Source organism: Pleurodeles waltl, chromosome 3_1 (assembly GCF_031143425.1).
Source record: "Pleurodeles waltl isolate 20211129_DDA chromosome 3_1, aPleWal1.hap1.20221129, whole genome shotgun sequence".
NCBI lineage: Eukaryota > Metazoa > Chordata > Amphibia > Caudata > Salamandridae > Pleurodeles > Pleurodeles waltl.
This window is the reverse complement of record NC_090440.1, coordinates 1,873,650,477-1,873,670,635: the sequence shown is the minus strand read 5'-3', so window position 1 is coordinate 1,873,670,635 and position 20,159 is coordinate 1,873,650,477. Positions and strand designations below refer to the sequence as shown.

The following is a 20,159-nucleotide window of genomic DNA, read 5'->3' as shown; positions in this document are numbered from 1 at the left end:
ATTAAAATATCTACTTGTCCAGGGGACAGGTTGCTTCTCAAATCTACTTGTCCTGTAAAAAGATCTACTTGTCCCTTTGGTGCCATGTAGTGTGGCGACAAATTATGGCAGCAATCTCATTATGTCAGAGCTCTGATAATAGCCTCTCTGATTATGCCAGGGCTACTACCATAATAGGGCTTGAATACTTGCAGTTTCAATCCTTACTGTAGCAATTTCCTTATTTTGCCACCTTTCTGCAGATCTGCATACTGGGGCTGGAGGAAGCAGTAAGCAATAGTTCCAGGGCTGGAATGCCTTTGAGTCTGCAAACCTACTAACCTGCATGTTTTAAAGATTTTCACCAGCTTCTCTCTAATATTTTCCCATGATAAGAAAGGTTGGACATTTACTCCGGACAATGGCAGAATTAGAACTTCTTCCAGGGTTGGGAAGAAAGTGGCCGGAGGGAAAATGAACTTGCAGATGCTCAATAGATTTTCACATGAGCAAATCTACACATGCGTATTTACCCATGCTAAAATACAGTTCACAAATATTTTATAGGGGTACGACATATACCATGGGTGCACTTTTGTGACTTTCTTTAAGAATTTGGGTCGCAAATCCGAATGTAGGATGGTGTCCCTGACACCATCTGCGATTCGCAAGGGCTTCGCAAATGCCCACCTAGTGAATAATCATGAGGTGGGTCGCAATTTGCGACCCCCTTGCGAATAGCGGCCCTCACAGGGATGGTGGCCTGCTGGAGACAGCAGACCACCATGTCTGTGACTGCTTCCTTAAAGGAAAACGAGATGCATTACAAAAACGAAAAATGAAACGTTTTTTGTTTCATTTTTTCAGAGCAGGCAGTGGTCCGCAGGACCACTACCTGCTCTGAAAAAATGTTTACAGTGACATTCACAATGGGGAAGGGGTCCCATGGGGACCCCTTCCCTTTTGAAAAAGTGTTAGCACCCATTTGTAATGGGTGCAAACTGCGATTGGTTTGCGCCCGCGTTCGCGGTCACAAAACAATCCTACATTGCACTGCGAGTCGCAATTAGGAAGGGAACACCCCTTCCTAATTGCGACTCGCAAACCCGTTTTGCGATTCGGTAACCAGGTTACTGAATCGCAAAACTGGGTTTGTGCATCGCAATGTGCTTTTTGCACGTCGCAAACAGCGAAAGTCGCTGTTTGTGACATGCAAAAAGCTACCTACATGTGGGTCTTGGTCCCTAATTAGGTCTGGTGTTAACAAAGACATTTTGTTTAATAAAAACTTCTATTTCTCTCTCTTTTGGCTGGCTTTACTGTGAGTGATTGCATTCTGCTCTTCCACAAGGAGCATATTGGCACACAAAGTAGTTTTGTTCAGTGTCAGGAACTACAGTGGCAATCAGTGACGTAATGAAACTGGAGTTTGCCCCTTTGCAAAGAACATGGAGGAGCCCCCTCTCCAGACTCACTCAGGGCAGGTGCTGTGCTAAAGGGGCCCCCTGGAGGGCGGCTGCGGGGCCTTTGTTATGCCACTGGTGGCAACATGTGCTTTTAGAGTTCAAAAAATGTGGGGGTTTTTGTTGGCAGTGTTTGTTACAATGTTGAGGGCCTGGTAGCTCCCACAACAATAAAGTGTTACAAAAGCCATGTCAAAACAAGACACGCATTGATGAAACTAAAAGACTTATAAAAATATGTCAGATCAGTTGGCTTTGTCAGTGTTTGTTTATTTTCATGCTTCCCATATTCGTGTTGAAAATTGTTACACTGATTTTCCATTAGAAATATTTTTGGGAAATACTAGCATGCATCAACACATTTTACTAAATGACACTTCATTTGCATCTAATCAGAGAGCAATCTGGGAGCATTATACTTAGCCTCCTAGCCTAAAGTTTTCGAACATGTGTATACACAGCTGTTTTTTTTGTACTGGAACCAACGTCAGTAGTGAAGTGTGACCTTAAAACATTTATTTACAGCACTCACCCTAATAATCAAGGCTTTCAAATGATGAACCATAAATACAAGTTCGAACAGCATTATCTTTTGGAAACACATTACCTCAACTGCAGAGAGTTCCACTCTCTGTAAACAGGCAGCCAAAGGGTTTGTGCTGCAGAGGGTTGGGCCTACTTGTCCCAAGGACAAAGTAAACATAAAAACTTGTTGCCCTTGGCCCCAAACAAGATGTCCCGGGCGTCGGGCGATAGGAATTCCACATCCCTGTATATGGAGACCATCGACACAGGCGAGCCATCAAGGTTCCCTCCCAGCACCACATATCTCCCTTCTGCGTCTATCTTGGAGTGCAATATCTCTAGTGGCACTCCTGGGTTACCCATATAAGGACCCCCCTCAAGTTTCTGGAGTAATATGCCCCACCACCATCTGCCCATAGTTTTGAGGTCCGGCGCAGTGAGATAGGTTTCCTGAAGCAGTGCAATATGTATTTTGTGTCTGCATAAGAATTGGTGCACCCAGTACCATTTGATACACCCCACTAGTCCCCTAACATCCAGGACAAAAACTAGTATTGTGTCATGGATATATTTTGAATTGTACTGGGAACTGGTAAAGGCCACAGTGTCATGTCCTCTCTGTTCCCTTGCTCTCTAGTTGTCCCCCATCTAATCCCACCCAGTTCCCCATTGATAACATACCTAATCGTATGCATAAAATCGAAAGTAGTGTTTGTTATGTAAACGAACCCCATGTCGACCCCTAGAAACAACAATGAACAACCCTTCCCAGACTGGTGTATTACAAACTGATCAACTTTGATTACACAAGTTGTGTTAGGGAAGTGTGGCTTCCAAGCAATAGAAGCACCCAGTAACATATGTCACAAGGATCCCATCCCATGTGGTAACATTTTAACCTCCACCAACTCATATATTCTGGTATAGAATACTGATCAGTGTTATGGTGACCTAGGCTATGCAAGCAACTATACAACTTCGCCAGCCGTTTGAGGGGGTTACCAAGGGGCCACTGCTCAGCAGCACGCCCACCAGTGACCAGTTCCTGGGCTGCTTCTGGGTTGGCACCATCCTTGGCTCCCTGGTCTGTGGGGCACGGGGAAGAAGTTGCCACCCGATGTTCCACCTCTGCAACCACCAGTGCTCTCTCCTTGGCTGCCTGCTCTTTCGATGGGTCATCTTCCATCCTGCTGACTGCTCCCGGTGCTCTCTAGGTGCGATGGATATACCTCTCTGTTCCATCCACGCCCATGTCTCCTCAGGGATGGCACAGAAGGTGGTGCTATCCTCGTATTTAATTCAGAGTGTGGTGGGGAACCGCAATGCATATTTGATGTCTCTGAGACTGGATTTCCCTGCTACAAAGGAGGAACCTGTGTGTTTCACCTCCAGTGTGTAGTCAGGGTAAATGTTAACCTGGGAGCCATCCACCGTCCATGGCCCCTTTGCACAGGTGACTTGCAGGATCTGTTCCTTGTCCCGATAATTGAAAAGATGGGCCATTACTGGTTGAAGGGGGTACCCGGTGGAAGTGGTCTGCCTGGTAACCTGTGTGGGCATTCGACTGAGAAGAAGGTTGAGGGTTTACCTTGGAGGATTGTTGATGAGAACCATTCTTTGAGGTACAGTTCCATACTGGGGCCTTCTACTCTTTCTGGGAGGCCCATTATGCACACATTGTTGTGGGGAGATCTGCCCTCTTGGTCATCTGCTCTCTGTCAGACTATGCCACCTCTTTTTGCAGGGACTTAATGTGCACAGTGGCATCTGAAACTGACGGTCTGAGGGAGGCTAAGTTGGATTCCGTGGATTCAACTTGTTCTTCCAGTTTCTAATGGTCCTCCCTCAATAGGCCCATATCTATCTGTAGTGCATCGATCTTGGGTTCTAACATGGTTTTACTGTCCATCACTGCGGATAGTATGTCGTCAAATCTGCCGGACTGTGCTGCTAGGGTGCTACTTGGATGTCTCTTCTTGGATGTATGGGTGTTCTCCCTCTGTGCACCAGTTGCTCTCATCAGTAGTCTTTCTTGTTTAGTGCAGCCCATTGTGGCAAGATTCCTACAACAGCAAGAGATGAGTGGGTGTGTGTGGCAGACGTCCGTGTCCCTGACACTGTGTGGCACGAGAATTAAGTTGCTGTCAGTCAAAGTAATAAAATTGGGGGTGAGGGGCTCCACAGCGTCGGAAGTCTTGCTGGTTGGCATATTACAGGCACTGCCTTCACAATGACACTCCTTGCCTCCGGTAATGGCACTGTGTTGTCCTAGAAGGGCGCGGGCTGCATGTGATGATAGGAGTTCAGGCAGCCGAGTACTGGCGTCCCCTTACTGGTCAATGGTGATGTGCGTAAATCCTGTGTTCCAGAGCTTCCACGTCGGTGATAATGCACACTTTGTCGCAAAGGTGGAGGGAATTAAAATTCGAGCCCCAGTCTATCCTTTTCCCACCTTTATTAACAGTTATGGGCTCTACAGATAGGTGGATGCCAGTTTCTATCTGTCTCGCACAATTAGCTATGCACTGCAGAGGGGTCAGGGGAGTCCTGAGGCATCGCCGCGGGGTTGTTTTTGAGTATTCTTAACCCGATGTGTAGCAGCAGTGGTGATTCTGGGTGGCTCCACTTGCGGCCCCCTTGGTGTTGAGGTAAGCCTCATTGCGACTTCTGTTGGACTATCGCCTTCTGTGTTCGCGCCCGCCGTTGTAGTGTTAACGAGATCAATTCCTCTCACATTTGAGTGTCTCTTCCTCTCCTCGGGCTGGTCAGAGTAATGCCAGAGTTGGAGTATGGGTCCTCTTTTTCCCTCGGATCATCAGTTGCGGCTATCGGTTTCCCGTGATTCGCCTCTTCTCCACTGGTGCTGCCTCCTTGAGTGTGTCTGGCAGCAGAGCACCAGTGCAATAGGCGCTCTTCTGTTGTTCAATCCAATTTCTCTGCGCAGAGGCCTGGGTTAAGCAGCACTGTAGATGAGGGCTTACGTTCCCCGTCTTGATCGTTGTGGTCCATCCCAGCAGCTTGGCCTTGTATGACGGCCTTAACCTGCGGCATCACTCAGCGGTGTGCTTTGTTGTTCCTGCACGGTGTGATCAGCAGTGTGCGAGTCCTGCATTGCAGCTGTTGGGATCGCTGGTGTCCGTGCAGCAAAGTTTACAGCTGTGGAGGCTTCTGTATGAGGCCAGGATATATGACTATGGGCCTAGGTGTACGGACCTCCTCACTATAGGACTTGTGAGCTCGCCATCTTGGCTCTGCCCCTGTCTTTAATAAACGTAACCAACTTTCCTGGGAGAGTGTTTGCGATATAAGTTGCAAGCACCCCTCCTCCCCAAAAGCTCTACCTGATCGAGATTGCAGAGCTGGAATGCAATACACAGAATCGCCGTTGATATAATCACCCTGAAGAACCCAGTTTTCTTGGAGACAAAGCACATGGAATCATTCAGAAAAAGGACGTGGCAATGCTTAACAAGCATTTGCAATGCAATGGGTCTTGCATTTGCTGGAGTTTTAGCTACTATCGTTGTAACCTCCTAACTTCACTTTTCTTGCCACATAAATTGGAAATGAAAAGTAATCCAGTTTCACATAAGTGAGCCGATTTAAAGCGCCACGGCATCAGTGTGCAGAAGCACACAAAAGGAAAAATAATTTTGCTTGCAGTCAAACGTATCGGAAAAAAGTGCATTTAACAAAGTAACAGGGGCGATGTCCATGGCGGTAACTAAACTGCCACAAGGAGAGACAAACGTTATGCATTTACCAACCAAAATATAGGATGTTTGAAGGGCAGGCCCATGAACGAGTGATAGTGATGGGCAACCGCTGGGCGTGGTTAAAAGCCCAGATACTTACCAACACGTCGGAAAAGCAGCGCTTGCGCGTTGCTATGCTCTACCTAAAACGGAGTGCAACTAGTGGCTGGTGTAGATGTTTTGAAGGACTGGAATAAGAAATATAGGAGTGTATTTTCTGCAGTTGCAAGCATAGAACAATCTTAAGAAGGAAGAATTTCTATCACAGTGAGATATGTTCAGTTAACTAATGTGAATAAAGAAAGAAAATGTTAACAGTTGTCGGGGCAGGGGGGATGGAGTGGGGAGGGGGCGAAAGAGGGGGTGGCTGGGGTGATCCTGAGCTGCAGAAGTTTGGTGTAGAAGGCTGTAGCTCGGTTGTCTTTGAAATTAAGGATGACTGAGACTCATATTTCTAAGCTGCACAATTTTGTACATATACCTAGATTCTAACTCGGGGTGAAGAACCAGGTGTAACTGATCAAGTCTCCATCTCGGCAGGATAGCAGAGAGACGAGGGCCAGGGAGAACGAGCTTGATACAGAACCACTTGAACAGAGAGCGAGTCGTGAAAAGCATGCTGAGGATAAAGCATGTGTGTCAGAGGCCAGAGTCCTTTGCCTGTCTGTGCTATCTCTTTTAGTGTGACTAATAATGCTTTTCCCGTACCACTCGCTGCCAGGACAGTTTAAGTGGAAACCGGACCATGGAGCCGTCGAGCCAATTCGAGACAGCGTTCAGTAAAAAATACAACGCTAAACTAATGAATCATCTTGTCGTTCGAAGCCTCTATTAAAAAGCAAACATATTGAGGTGTCATTGCCTTCTAACTGCACATCATCATTGTGCACAAGAGAAAGCATAGCACTGTAGAAAATGAATACATGAACTGTTCGAGACAAAGTGAGATATTTACACATGGACGCTTCTAAAGTGTTGCAGGAAATTGGATACGATACATGTTCTAAATGTCAGTGCTCGTTAAAACGGCTGTGCTTTAACTTGCCTCTTCGTTTACCTGTTTTATGTAATAGTTGAAACTTTGACCAAGAGGGTTGCACATTTTCTTGTTCCCAAAGAAATGAAAATGCACCACCAATATCCATGTCGGAGATTTAATACTTCGGGGTTTAAGACTTTTCTTAGTGTAAAACAGCGGTCTGGATTTACTTTTAAATGAATAACAAATAACGCCTCGTCTGACATCAGGACTACTTTACTTAAAATGTGCTTTTCTACCTGGGGGGTACAACCCATGGGCCAAGGTTCTTGCCACAGATGTTGGATTTAATGTTTGCATTTGTTCATGCAGTGGTGACTCTTATGTCAGCTGAATGACCGAGTTCGACTCCTGCTGAAATTGCAGGGTTGACGCTGGTTGAAGAACCTGCGGTCGAAAGAAAATATACTGCTGGTGGTAGTGTGGTTCTGTGGCTCCAGCCTTATAGCCATCTCACGTTTCAGCCTTAAGTATAGAAAAGTACTGCTGTCACGGCAGAATGTAGTGCTTGCCACCACTGTTCTTAAACGCCTGAGAAATTAAGACGGCGCCCCAAGTGCTGGGGCACGAAGCTTGTCCAGCCGGGCTACCCAGAACCATTAGTACTGATCCCTTTTCCTCTGATTGTCACTGACGGCATCTTTCCTGCAGTCTAGACCGGGATGCATCAGTCAATGCTCAGGTTGGATTCTGGCTATTCGGACAAAGGATTCTTTATATTAGCAAAAAACAATTTTGCACTATTGTACTTGATTTCTTTTTTTAATTACTTTTGCATTTCCTGCTATCAAACATTACATCTTGATCTCTTAAATACAGATTTATACCATGCAGTTGAATATCTTTCATGAACATTTATCAGTTCAATTGTAGTGCATTAAAGTTTAACATCTAATCTTAAACCGTTCAAACCACTACTGCTGCACTCTATCTCTGGTAGCTGAATTATCATAAGCATGAACCGCTATATATAGGTCAGTATGAATTATTTTAGTTTCTTGTGTCAGATTGCATAGTCTGGGTTTGAAGCAGAGTCATCAGCCCTAGAAAACGATGTGCATTATTTTGCGTATTTGTATACATGTGTACATTACATTAAACGTTCAGTTTGAGACCCGGAAATAGTGATTTCTTCAGAGTTGCATGACTTTTGTTCAAGTGCCAGAGCTTGAAGTAGTACCTAGGTATTCAGGTTCCAAGGGCAAACAACCCTATTTGACTTCTTGACAGCATTATGAACTAAACACTGACCTCACTTGAATGCACTGATTAATCGGAATCCACTGACCGTGTTTAAAAGTGTAACGTGCCCGTTATTAGGTAGTGCGACATACATCCTACTCTGTACTGCAGGTTGAAGCGTAGCCAACATATTATTTCCTCTTCCTACGTAGCAGCTTTGTCAAAATCTAATAATGAAAGCGCTTTTGCCAGAATAGCTTGAAGTTTCTGGGGAAATAAATATTTAAAAAATATTGCAAAATATGTTGATGATAGAATTTAGAGCTGACCATTGAGGAGAATCATCATACCCTCTAGTCTACTACTGTATTGAAGTTTTTCGGAAGCAGTGTGGAATTTTATAAAAAACATACTTGTCCATGGCACAGGATGCTCAGAAATGTACTTGTCGTATAAAAATAAATTAAAAACAATGTTCCTTTTGGTACAGTTTTCATTGTAGTGACAAATGATAACTGCTCTGTGGCACTCCACTCTCTGCCACCTTATTCCATGCTGTGCTACTCTCCTGTATGTCACAAATGATTAACTGCTGAAGAGCAGCCACGCTGTTTTACAACATGGCTAAAACACATTGGCAAAGTCAATAGCTAATGCATAGGCAAGATCCATTGGCTTTGCTAATGCTTGTTATGGGAACACAAATATAGCTGCTTAGAAAAAACGTTTATTACAAAATTGTTTTATAGCACAGTCTTTTGTTCAGGTTTTTTCATTTTTTGTTGGGATTGCCCTGTGCCAGTCTTGGAGTGCTGGAACGATGATATTATTTCAGAATAACGACTAGGAACATTGTGTTCAATGCCATGTGTGGCTGTAGATACACATGCTTTACATATGCCTGCCATCTAGTGTTGGGTCTGGAGTGGTGCAAGTTGTTTTCCTTTGAAAAAGTGTTTAGAGTTACGGAATTAAGTGACTCCTCTCAGTGCGCATGGGCATCAACTCATTTGTTAGATTTTTTTTACCCTTCTACTGTCTGGTTCGAACATGTGTGCCTTCGCTCCGTCTTTGGCTAGATCCGGTTCAAAATATTTTCTTCTATCTTATCCTCTTTAGATGGTGCTGTTTTCCGGTTGATCTTCTTTTACCCTAGCATTCGTTTCGAATTGTCGGTCAGGTCACCAACCGCGCGCCCTTCGGGGTGTTTACGACCGTAGAGCATGTTGACTTGAAATCACACACACGACTCCGGATGAAAACTTCAGACATCTTTGGGGAGGATCCTCAGCAGCAGTAGGAGAGGAGTCTCTTTCCATCCAGGACTCTTGCAACTCAGACGTTCAATCAGACATCGAGAGCCATGCGATTACCTTGATGCAATCTGTGAGTAAAGTATTCCCTTCCCACCTGAGGGATACCACTTCATACCAGCAAGTAGTGGCACGGACAGCTGTATTTCATAATGTAGAGCTGCATAGAGACCCTATCGAACAGGACTTCCTTTTCAGTACCATTACTTCCACACACAGGGATATTTAGTTTCTACCAATGCTTCCTAGGATGTTTCATCATGCTGATGAAATTTTTAAGGAGCCTGTCTGCTCTAGAGTTATCACTCCTAGGGTCGATAAAAAGTATAAATCCGCTCCTTTTGACCCAATATATATTAGGTCTCGGGTCTCTCCCAACTCAGTTGTCGTTGCCACAGCACAAAAACGTGCGAACAGCCAGGCTACTGGGGACTTTCCTCCTCCTGAAAAGGAGAACAAGAAAATGGATGCTGTGTAGCAAAAAGGTTGCCGCACAGGCAGCCAATCATTGGCATATCGTCAATTCACAAGCACTATTGGCCAGATACCACTGAGCTCACTGGGACGAAATGGAGGAGCTCCTCCAGCTCTTACCAGATGAGTACCTAAAAAGAGGACAACAAATAGTTGCAGAAGGGCAAACAGTCTCAAATAATTCCATTCGCTGTGCCCTAGACGCCGCTGACACAGCTGCACGGGCCATTAACACTAGTGTCTTACTCCGAAGGCATGCTTGGCTGTGCTGTTCAGGTTTCAATCCCGAAGTTCAGCAAGTGGTCCTTAATATGCCTTTCAATAAGGAGCATCTTTTTGGGTCTCAAGTGGATGCTACCCTCGAAGCTAAAAAAAAAAGACGCAGACACAGGAAAAGCTTGGGGTCCCTACACAAATAGGAACTTTTTAGTCACCCCGGTTTTAGAGGCGTCTTCAAAACCACCTCATCTAAAATGTCTGCATCCCATTCAAGGCAGCCTCAAACCACTTACTCTAGGGGTTTCTACCGAGACTCCTATAGAGGTAACACCAATAAGAGACGAGGTAAGAGCTCTGCTTCCCGCTGCTCTTTCCCTACTGCAAAGCAGTAACTACCTACGTCTACCTCCGCACATTCAACACTTGTTGGGGGAAGACTTCAACACTTTCACTTACAATGGGTCAACATCACAATGGACCAAGGGGTCCTTTCCATTATCCAGCATTGTTATTGTCTGGAGCTTACAACCACTCCTCTCAGTATGCCCCCTCGCACTGTCTATCTCCGAAACACCTCACCTTTCAACAAAAGGTTTAATCCCTTCTTCTCAAAGGAGCTATAAAGCCAGCTCTGCTGCAACACCAAGGGACAGGAGTATACTTCCTAATACCCAAAAAGGACAGCTCTCTCAGACCGATTCTCGACCTCAGACCATTAAACTACATCCTGTCAGAACACCTTCACATGGTTACTCTACAGGAATTTCTTCCACTTCTACAGCAGGGAGACTTCATGACTTCTCTAGATCTAAAGTACGCCTACTTCCATATTCCCATCTGCCCTGCACACTGAAAATACCCAAGGTTTGTTATTGTAGGCAAGCATTACCAGTCCATGGTCCTTAGTCTGGGTTACCACTGCTCCCAGGGACTAGTTGCCACACACCTCAAAAGACAGAACATCCATGTGTTCCTCTGTATAGATGACTGACTCATAAAAGCCAGTCCATTACAACAGTGCCACCATCACACCCAGTAGACAGTAGTCCTCCTTCACAAGCTGGGTTTCAGTGTTAACTTCTCCAAGTCCCACCTTTAGCCTCTTCAGATACAGCCTTATCTAGGAGCTATCCTCAATGTGAAATTTGGGGGGGTTAGCATACACTGGCTCGTATCCAAAGTTTCCTGTCTCTTCTCCCTCATTTTCAGGAAAATCATACTTACACAGTCAGGACCATCATGAGACTGTTAAGGATGATGGTGTTTTGTTGTGCCTTAGTTCCCCATTCCAGACTACACATGCGTCTCCTACAGCAGTCTCTCTCTCGTCAGTGGTCTCAATCACAGGGTCACTTAAAGGACCTAGTGTTTAGACTGCTGTACTCTCCGCTCTCTGCAATGGTGGAACAGCACCAACCTGTTGAAGCAGCTGCCTTTTGTTGAAATGAAAAAATCCCCAAGGAGAACAGCAAACCATTCACTACACAGGTCACTAAATCACCCACTCCTTCACTCCCATGATCAATCTCAAATAAAGGAATCTAAAAAAATATATATTTAATAGCTAATACCTTAACATGACACAATGAATTCACTCTTAAAAACCAACACATGACTAATAAAAACCAGACATATAAAAATCAAACATGAGGGAGACAAAACAAGACATCCATCATAGTCCATTCTATTGTTGCTGTCTCAATTTTGGTATCAACAGGCCAATCGATGTGTGCACACAATCCCTATTCAATTTTAAGCCCGTTCCAGTGGGTCCAACAGTCCAATTTACATCAACGGGTTGAGGTGGGCTTTAAAAAAAAATTCTTCTACCACCTTCTTCAGGACAGGTCAATACACTCCCAACATATATTTTGCAAATCTATACAAGAACAAACAAAAATACATAAATTCCCAAATATTTTTGCATCCCACTTTAAGAAAAAAACATCTTCAGTGTATTCCACTTAATTACCCCTTCTCATCACTTATCTAGGAATCTAGATAAGATACCAAAAACAAAGCGAATATCTCGATTTCTTTATAGAGAATGTCACATGGAGGAATTCACAATGCATAATCAATGGTCTCCATATGTTCTGATTTTTTTTTTCCCCCACATACTACTGCCCATCATCTATTCTTTACATTCACCTGCGTCCAGCATCAGTCAGTCAGATACCTGCTCATCATTCCTCACAAATCCTTAGCCAGAAATTGTATTTTGCTTCACGATAATCCAACAATTGGATAATTTCTAAATGGGCAAGACCTTTTGTTGACCCTCTGCCTCAGGTTATTCTGACCACTGACGCATCACTAACAGGCTGGGGCGCTCACCTTCACAACCTCACAGTACAGGACTGTGAGAAAGTAGCCTCTTTCTAGCCTTGTTACCCCCACTTTTGGCCTGTTTGTGAGTGTATGTCAGGGTGTTTTCACTGTCTCACTGGTATCCTGCTAGCCAGGGCCCAGTGCTCCTAGTGAAAACCCTATGTTTTCAGTATGTTTGTTATGTGTCACTGGGACCCTGCTAGTCCGGACCCCAGTGCTCATAAGTTTGTGACCTATAGGTATGTGTTCCCTGTGTGATTCCTAACTGTCTCACTGAGGCTCTGCTAACCAGAACCTCAGTGGTTATGCTCTCTCTTTACAAATTGTCACTAACAGGCTAGTGACCAATTTTACCAATTTACATTGGCATACTGAAACACCCTTATAATTCCCTAGTATATGGTACTGAGGTACCCAGGGTATTGGGGTTCCAGGAGATCCCTATGGGCTGCAGCATTTCTTTTGCCACCCATAGGGTGCTCTGACAATTCTTACACAGGCCTGCCACTGCAGCCTGAGTGAAATAACGTCCACGTTATTTCACAGCCATTTTACACTGCACTTAAGTAACTTATAAGTCACCTATATGTCTAACCTTTACCTGGTAAAGGTTGGGTGCTAAGTTACTTAGTGTGCGGGCACCCTGGCACTAGCCAAGGTGCCCCCACATTGTTCAGGGCCAATTCCCCGGACTTTGTGAGTGCGGGGACACCATTACACGTGTGCACTACATATAGGTCAATACCTATATGTAGCTTCACAATGGTAACTCCGAATATGGCCATGTAACATGTCTATGATCATGGAATTGCCCCCTCTATGCCATCCTGGCATAGTTGGCACAATCCCATGATCCCACAGGTCTGTAGCTCAGACCTGGGTACTGCCAAACTGCCTTTCCCGGGGTTTCACTGCAGCTGCTGCTGCTGCCAACCCCTCAGACAGGTTTCTGCCCTCCTGGGGTCCAGCCAGGCTTGGCCCAGGATGGCAGAACAAAGGACTTCCTCTGAGAGAGGGTGTTACACCCTCTCCCTTTGGAAAATGGTGTGAAGGCAGGGGAGGAGTAGCCTCCCCCAGCCTCTGGAAATGCTTTCATGGGCACACATGGTGCCCATTTCTGCATAAGCCAGTCTACACCGGTTCAGGGACTCCTCAGCCCTGCTCTGGCGCGAAACTGGACAAAGGAAAGGGGAGTGACCACTCCCCTGACCTGCACCTCCCCTGGGAGGTGCCCAGAGCTCCTCCAGTGTGCTCCAGACCTCTGCCATCTTGGAAACAGAGGTGCTGCTGGCACACTGGACTGCTCTGAGTGGCCAGTGCCAGCAGGTGACGTCGGAGACTCCTTCTGATAGGCTCCTTCAGGTGTTGCTAGCCTATCCTCTCTCCTAAGTAGCCAAACCCTCTTTTCTGGCTATTTAGGGTCTCGGTCTTTGGGAACTCCTGAGATAACGAATGCAAGAGCTCATCCGAGTTCCTCTGCATCTCTCTCTTCACCTTCTGCCAAGGAATCGACTGCTGACCGTGCTGGAAGCCTGCAAAACTGCAACAAAGTAGCAAAGACGACTACTGCAACTCTAACGCTGATCCTGCCGCCTTCTCGACTGCTTTCCTGGTGGTGCATGCTGTGAGGGTAGTCTGCCTCCTCTCTGCACTAGAAGCTCCGAAGAAATCTCCAGTGGGTCGACGGAATCGTCCCCCTGCAACCGCAGGCACCAAAGAACTGCATCACCGGTACCCTGGGTCTCCGCTCAGCACGACGAGCGAGGTCCCTTGAATCCAGCAACTCTGTCCAAGTGACTCCCACAGTCCAGTGACTCTTCAGTCCAAGTTTGGTGGAGGTAAGTCCTTGCCTCCCCACGCCAGACTGCATTGCTGGGAACCGTGACTTTTGCAGCTACTCCGGCCTCCGTGCACTTCCGGCGGAAATCCTTTGTGCACAGTCCAGCCTGGGTCCACGGCACTCTAACCTGCATTGCACGACCTCCTAAGTTGTCCTCCGGCGACGTGGGACTCCTTTGTGCGACTTCGGGTGAGCACCGTTTCACTCCACTTCGTAGTGCCTGTTCCGGCACTTCTGCGGGTGCTGCCTGCTTCTGAGAGGGCTCCTTGTCTTGCTTGACGCCCCCTCTGTCCCCAGACGCAATTGGCGACATCCTGGTCCCTCCTGGGCCACAGCAGCATCCAAAACCCTAACCGCACGATTTGCAGCTAGCAAGGCTTGTTGGCGGTCTTTCTTCAGGAAAACACTTCTGCACGACTCTCCACGGCGTGGGGGATCCATCCTCCAAAGGGGAAGTCTCTAGCCCTTGTCGTTCCTGCAGAATCCTCAGCTTCTACTGTCCAGTAGCAGCTTCTTTGCACCCACAGCTGGCATTTCCTGGGCATCTGCCCATCTCCGACTGGCTTGTGACTTTTGGACTTGGTCCCCTTGTTCCACAGGTACCCTCGACTGGAAATCCATCGTTGTTGCATTGCTGGTTTGTGTCTTTCCTGCAGAATTCCCCTATCACGACTTCTAAGTCCTTTTGGGAACGTTAGTGCACTTTGCACTCACTTTTCAGGGTCTTGGGGTGGGCTATTTTTCTAACCCTAACTGTTTTCTTACAGTCCCAGCGACCCTCTACAAGGTCACATAGGTTTGGGGTCCATTCGTGGTTCGCATTCCACTTTTGGAGTATATGGTTTGTGTTGCCCCTATCCCTATGTGCCCCCATTGCATCCTATTGTTACTATAAACTGTGAACTTTGCACTTGTATAGCGCACTACTCACCCGTTAGGGTCTCAAGGCGCTGTACTCATACCGCTATGGAACCCCTCCTGGCTTTTCCCTGTGAGGTGCCCACTCCTTGGCACCCCCAGGGTGAAGCCAGGCATCCAAGCGCTGTTGGGGCCGGTGTGGAGATTAAGCAAGCTATTGCCCAGAGTTGCAGAGTGGGACTCATTAGTTAGATTAGGCACCGAGGCGAGAATTATCTGGTCCAAGGGAATTGAGCCCAAGACCTGCAGAAGCGGGACTTGAACCCTGGTCTTGAGCCAGAACTCTGCTTCAGGGTCTGCCGCTCTAACCATTGTGCCACACTTCTCCACCATACATTGTTTGCACTGTTTTCTAATACTATTACTGCATATTTTGGTATTGTGTACATATATCTTGTGTATATTTGCTATCCTCATACTGAGGGTACTCACTGAGATACTTTTGGCATATTGTCATAAAAATAAAGTACCTTTATTTTTAGTATATCTGTGTATTGTGTTTTCTTATGATATTGTGCATATGACACTAGTGGTACTGTAGGAGCTTCACTCGTCTCCTAGTTCAGCCTAAGCTGCTCTGCTGAGCTACCATGATCTATCAGCCTAAGCTGCTAGACACCCTATACACTAATAAGGGATAACTGGGCCTGGTGCAAGGTGTAAGTACCCCTTGGTACTCACTACAAGCCAGTCCAGCCTCCTACAAGGACCTCTGGGATCCTATACACCAATCCCTAAACATCAGTTACCTAGAGCTACAGGCAATCTTGCTAGCCCTCAAAGCCTTCCTTCATCACCTATGTCACAAGGTTGTCTTGGTCTGAACAGACAACATGACGGCAATGTATTATCTTATGAAACGACTTTGCAGACCTGCTCAGCAGGATGCAGGAGCATGTCCACTATTGGAAACTCCACCCACAAGTCCTTAAACCATACTTTGCAAAGTGGGGGAAGTACTCACATAGACCTTTTTGCCACATCAGAAAATGCAAAATGCCCAAGCTTTGCCTCCAGGTACCCACACCCTCTATCCAAGGGCAGTGTTCCATGGATAAATTGGTCAGGGATATTTGCTTACGCTTTTCCACCTCACTCTCATTCCTTTTCTGGTTCGGAGGATCAGGCAAACGTTTCTCACCCATGATCCTTGTAGCTCCCACTTGTGCACGTCAGCTGTGGTTAACCATACTCCTAGATCCATCAGTAGTTCCCCATAAGAAACTCCCCAACAGGCCACACCTTCTCACTCAAAATCAAGGACAAATCAGACACTCAACCTTGTGATAAATGGCACCTGAAGTCATAGAGTTTGGTTACTTAGGATTGCCTGCGGAATGCATAGACATTCTCATGGAAGCCCATAGACCTACAACTAGAACCTGTTATGCTGCAAAATGGAAACGGTTTCTTTGCTACTGCCATCCCAAACAGATTGACCCCCCCCCATGAAAGCTACTGTTCAAAACATTATTTGCGCCATGACCTATGACCCACCTCCCTCAACCACCACATCACCTTCTACTCCCCCGCCAGACCTCTCCAATCCGCTCAACAGGCACTAGCCACCGCACTCCACATACAGAAGCCCTTGGCCAGAGAAAGATCCTTCGCCTACCACGTGGCAAAGAGCTAGAACATCTTGTCCCTTCACCTACGGCAGTCACCATAGTTGCCTTGTTTCAGGAAGGACCTTAAGATCTGGCTCCTCGACAGAAGCACAGAGAACCGACCCCCCCTCAGTGCCTTGAGACCCTTAGGGATGAGTAGTTGCATTCTATAAATTTGATTAATTGACTTAAAGCAAATCTAGCATACACCAACATTTGCCTACATCTTGCAGCTATAGCTGCATATCTACATAACAGACAACATATGTCTTTGTTTAAATTCCCAGTCATAAAAGCTTTAATGGAAGGCCATAAAAGAGTTATTACACTTAGGGTTCCCCCTGTACCCTCATGGAACCCTAACATTGTGCTCACTGGACTCATGGGTCCACTACTTGAACCACTCCATTTGTGCCCTCTTCTTTACCTTTCTTGGTAGGTAGCTTTCTTAGTTGCTAATGCATCACTTAGGTGTGTCAGTTAGATCCAAGCATCAACTTTGGAAGAACCTTTCTTCCAGATTCATAGGGATAAGGTAGTCCTTCGTACTTACCCTAAGTTCCTCCCTAAATTGGTTCTGAAATTTTACATAAACCAGTCCATTTTACTACCAGTCTTCTTTCCGCAACCTGACTCTGTTGTGGAAAGAGCTCTCTACAATTTAGATGTTAAAAGAGCACTCATGGTTTACATTGACAGAACCAAAGAGTTTAGGAAAAACTGAACAGCACTTTGTAGATTTTTCACTACCTTGCAAAGGCAGTCCAGTATCAAAAACTGGCATAGCTAAATGGATATTTAATTGTATACAGTCTTTTTATGCTGAAGCGAGGAGACTGTTACCTGTTACCCCTAGAGCACATTCTACTAGGCTTCTATGGCCTTTCTTAGAAATATCCCTATAGCTGGCATTTGAAAGGCAGCGCCCTGGTCTACACCACACACATTCACAAAAGACTACTGTGTGGATGTGCTAGCACACCTGCAAGCCATTGTAGGTCAAGCTGTGCTACGAACATTTTTCTAGTCAACTACAACTCCTATAGCCTGTCCACCGCTTTATGAAGGGACTGCTTTACAGTCTATGCAAAACATGTGCTTCTACAGCCACACATGCCATTGAACTGAAAATGTTACTTACCCAGTAACCATCTGTTTATGGCTTGTAGTGCTGTAGATTCACATGCACCCTTCCTTTACACCGGACGCCTGTGGGCATTGCAGTTATATTATTTATATATATTTGTGCATATGTAGTTGCATTTGCATATAAAAAAAATAAGTCTACACAGTTCCAAAAAAAGAAACAAGTTCCTATGATTCAGCAGTTCCTGAGAGTCAAAAAATCTTTTTGGAACATGAGCCCTCACTCACCGTTTGGTGACATGCTTCATCATTGGGCTATGCTCCTCGTCAGGCCGGCACTGCAATGCCTGACTGGCCCCACACGGGGGCTCTTTGCCGGAGATCTTTTGATAAATAATAGCTGGTTAGTGTGTAAACTGGTGTAGGATTGGAATGAAAAAGAAAAAGTGCTGTTAAAAATGACTAGAGGTAAAATTAAATTTATTAAAGTTTCTAACCTCTGTCATGATTAAAAACAAGTGTGTGGGGAGAGGATAGGATAAGGTCTAATCTCCCCAGTACAAAAAAAAAAAAAAGAGTTGGTAGCTATCACTAAACCTCTCAATTTAGAGTGTAGTGAATATGAGTACAGGCTCACTGTACTTCTGTTAAATCTAGGTCGCCATGTTTCTCGATTTTCAGTCTATAAGATCTAATGCGGTTCCTCAGGACCAATAAACCTACCTAATCATAAAGTTGGGTAAAACCCATAGTCTGGTCATGTCACATTAGGCAGGAACCCTCCTCAGATTAGTGGTTGGGCCCCATCGGGCATGGCGCCAAGCTCATGTGGTCCAACACGTTTTGTCTGGTTCCCAACGTCGGCGGTTACACCTACCCTGGCTCGATCCACTAATTTGAGGTTGCTTTGCAGTGCCGGCCTGACGAGGAGCATAGCCCAATGATGAAGCATGTCACCAAACGATGAGTGAGGGCTCATGTTCCCAAAACATTTTTTGACTCTCAGGAACTGCTGAATCATAGGAACTTGTTTCTTTTTTTGGAACTGTGTATACTTTCTTGTTTTTTATATATCAGATGGGAGTACTATACACAGGACCAGGACTTTGTTTCCGAACCTCCCTTATTAAATTTTTTTTTTAGCCCCCCTTTTATTGTGTTTGATGGTTGCATTTGCATAGACATCTTTCTTTATACTTTTCTTACCCTCCTTTCTCACTGACCTGTGGGAAAACAACATAACTAAGAAGTCGATGCCCATGCGCACAATCACTGAAAGGAGGAGTCACTCGATCCCATGGCTCAAAACGTTTCTTCAAAGAAAAACAACTTGCACCACTCTGGACCCAACACCACATGCAGAAGTATGCAGAGCATGAAAATCTACAGCTTTTCATGCCGCCAACAGATGCTTACTTGGTAAGTAACATTTTCCTTTCATTTAGCTTTTGTGGATATCCTGAAAATCTAATGTGTCTGGGTCTCCTTGACATGTGTGAAACCCTTGGTTTAAGACAACTCTCCTACTGAGTCCGAATACATTGATTAAAAACAGGTTATTTGCAAAGACACACATCATTGAGTAAGTTAAACCGAATCTCTGTATAGAATTGGTTATACATGTAAAACTTGACTGCTTTCTATAATATCTCATACAATTTTACTTTCACGGTGGCTCGTTTCATACATTAACTTGCTCTTTCTACCTGGATTTGAAATTATGCAACATACAATGTTATTTGTTTGTTTTAGATTTAGCTCAGGAATCAAATCCATCTGACCACGCCAGAGTAAGCACAATTTTCCTGAGCAAGTCCCAGACAGACGGTGAGTTTGTTGTTTGAAACATTGTTATCCTTGTAGAAATGTCTGAGCAGTTTTTGCAGATTACCATTCAGCAATCGATCACATTGGAAAAATTAACACAATTGCATATTATCAACTGTAATGTTCACTGCTACTTTTGTTTTACACAATCTATGTGCTAAGCAAGCACCTCTATACACACACATACAGCAATACCTTAAAACAGTTGCAAACCTCTTGTGAAGTATAATTGTTTTTGGATGGAAAGTTTCAGTTCTTTCATACCTCCTACAATTTTCCTTTGCCTAGTTTCTGAAATCTCTTGAAAATGATGGAACACAAGAAGCAACATGGGTGGTGAACTTGCTGCTACACATTGTGTATAGTGGCTAACTTTTTTTTAAATAACCATTTTAAGAAGCAGCTTCCTGATTAGTGCTGGACAAAGTTATTTTTTTTGTTTGGTGTAGCTGGTTCTCAAAATTGTATAATTGCACAGTGCCCCCTTGATTGGCATCACTTATTTTGTGGAGGGTGGTGAATATGGAGTTAATCAGGAGTATTACAATAGGTATACTAATAAAAAAGATGTTTACTGGGAACAATTTGTTCTGTTGCC

General features: G+C 45.1%; 1 protein-coding gene across 2 annotated transcripts in view; it reads left to right on the top strand.

Annotated features, from left to right (window-relative positions):
• The window catches only part of CCNYL1 (cyclin Y like 1), a 371,242-nt gene that overhangs the window by 49,428 nt on the left and 301,655 nt on the right, over positions 1-20,159 (top strand). For both annotated transcript variants that reach the window (XM_069225961.1, XM_069225962.1), the window contains exon 2: positions 19,487-19,561. In XM_069225961.1, the coding sequence (XP_069082062.1) occupies positions 19,487-19,561 (75 nt within the window). The remainder of the gene's footprint in view (positions 1-19,486; positions 19,562-20,159) is intronic.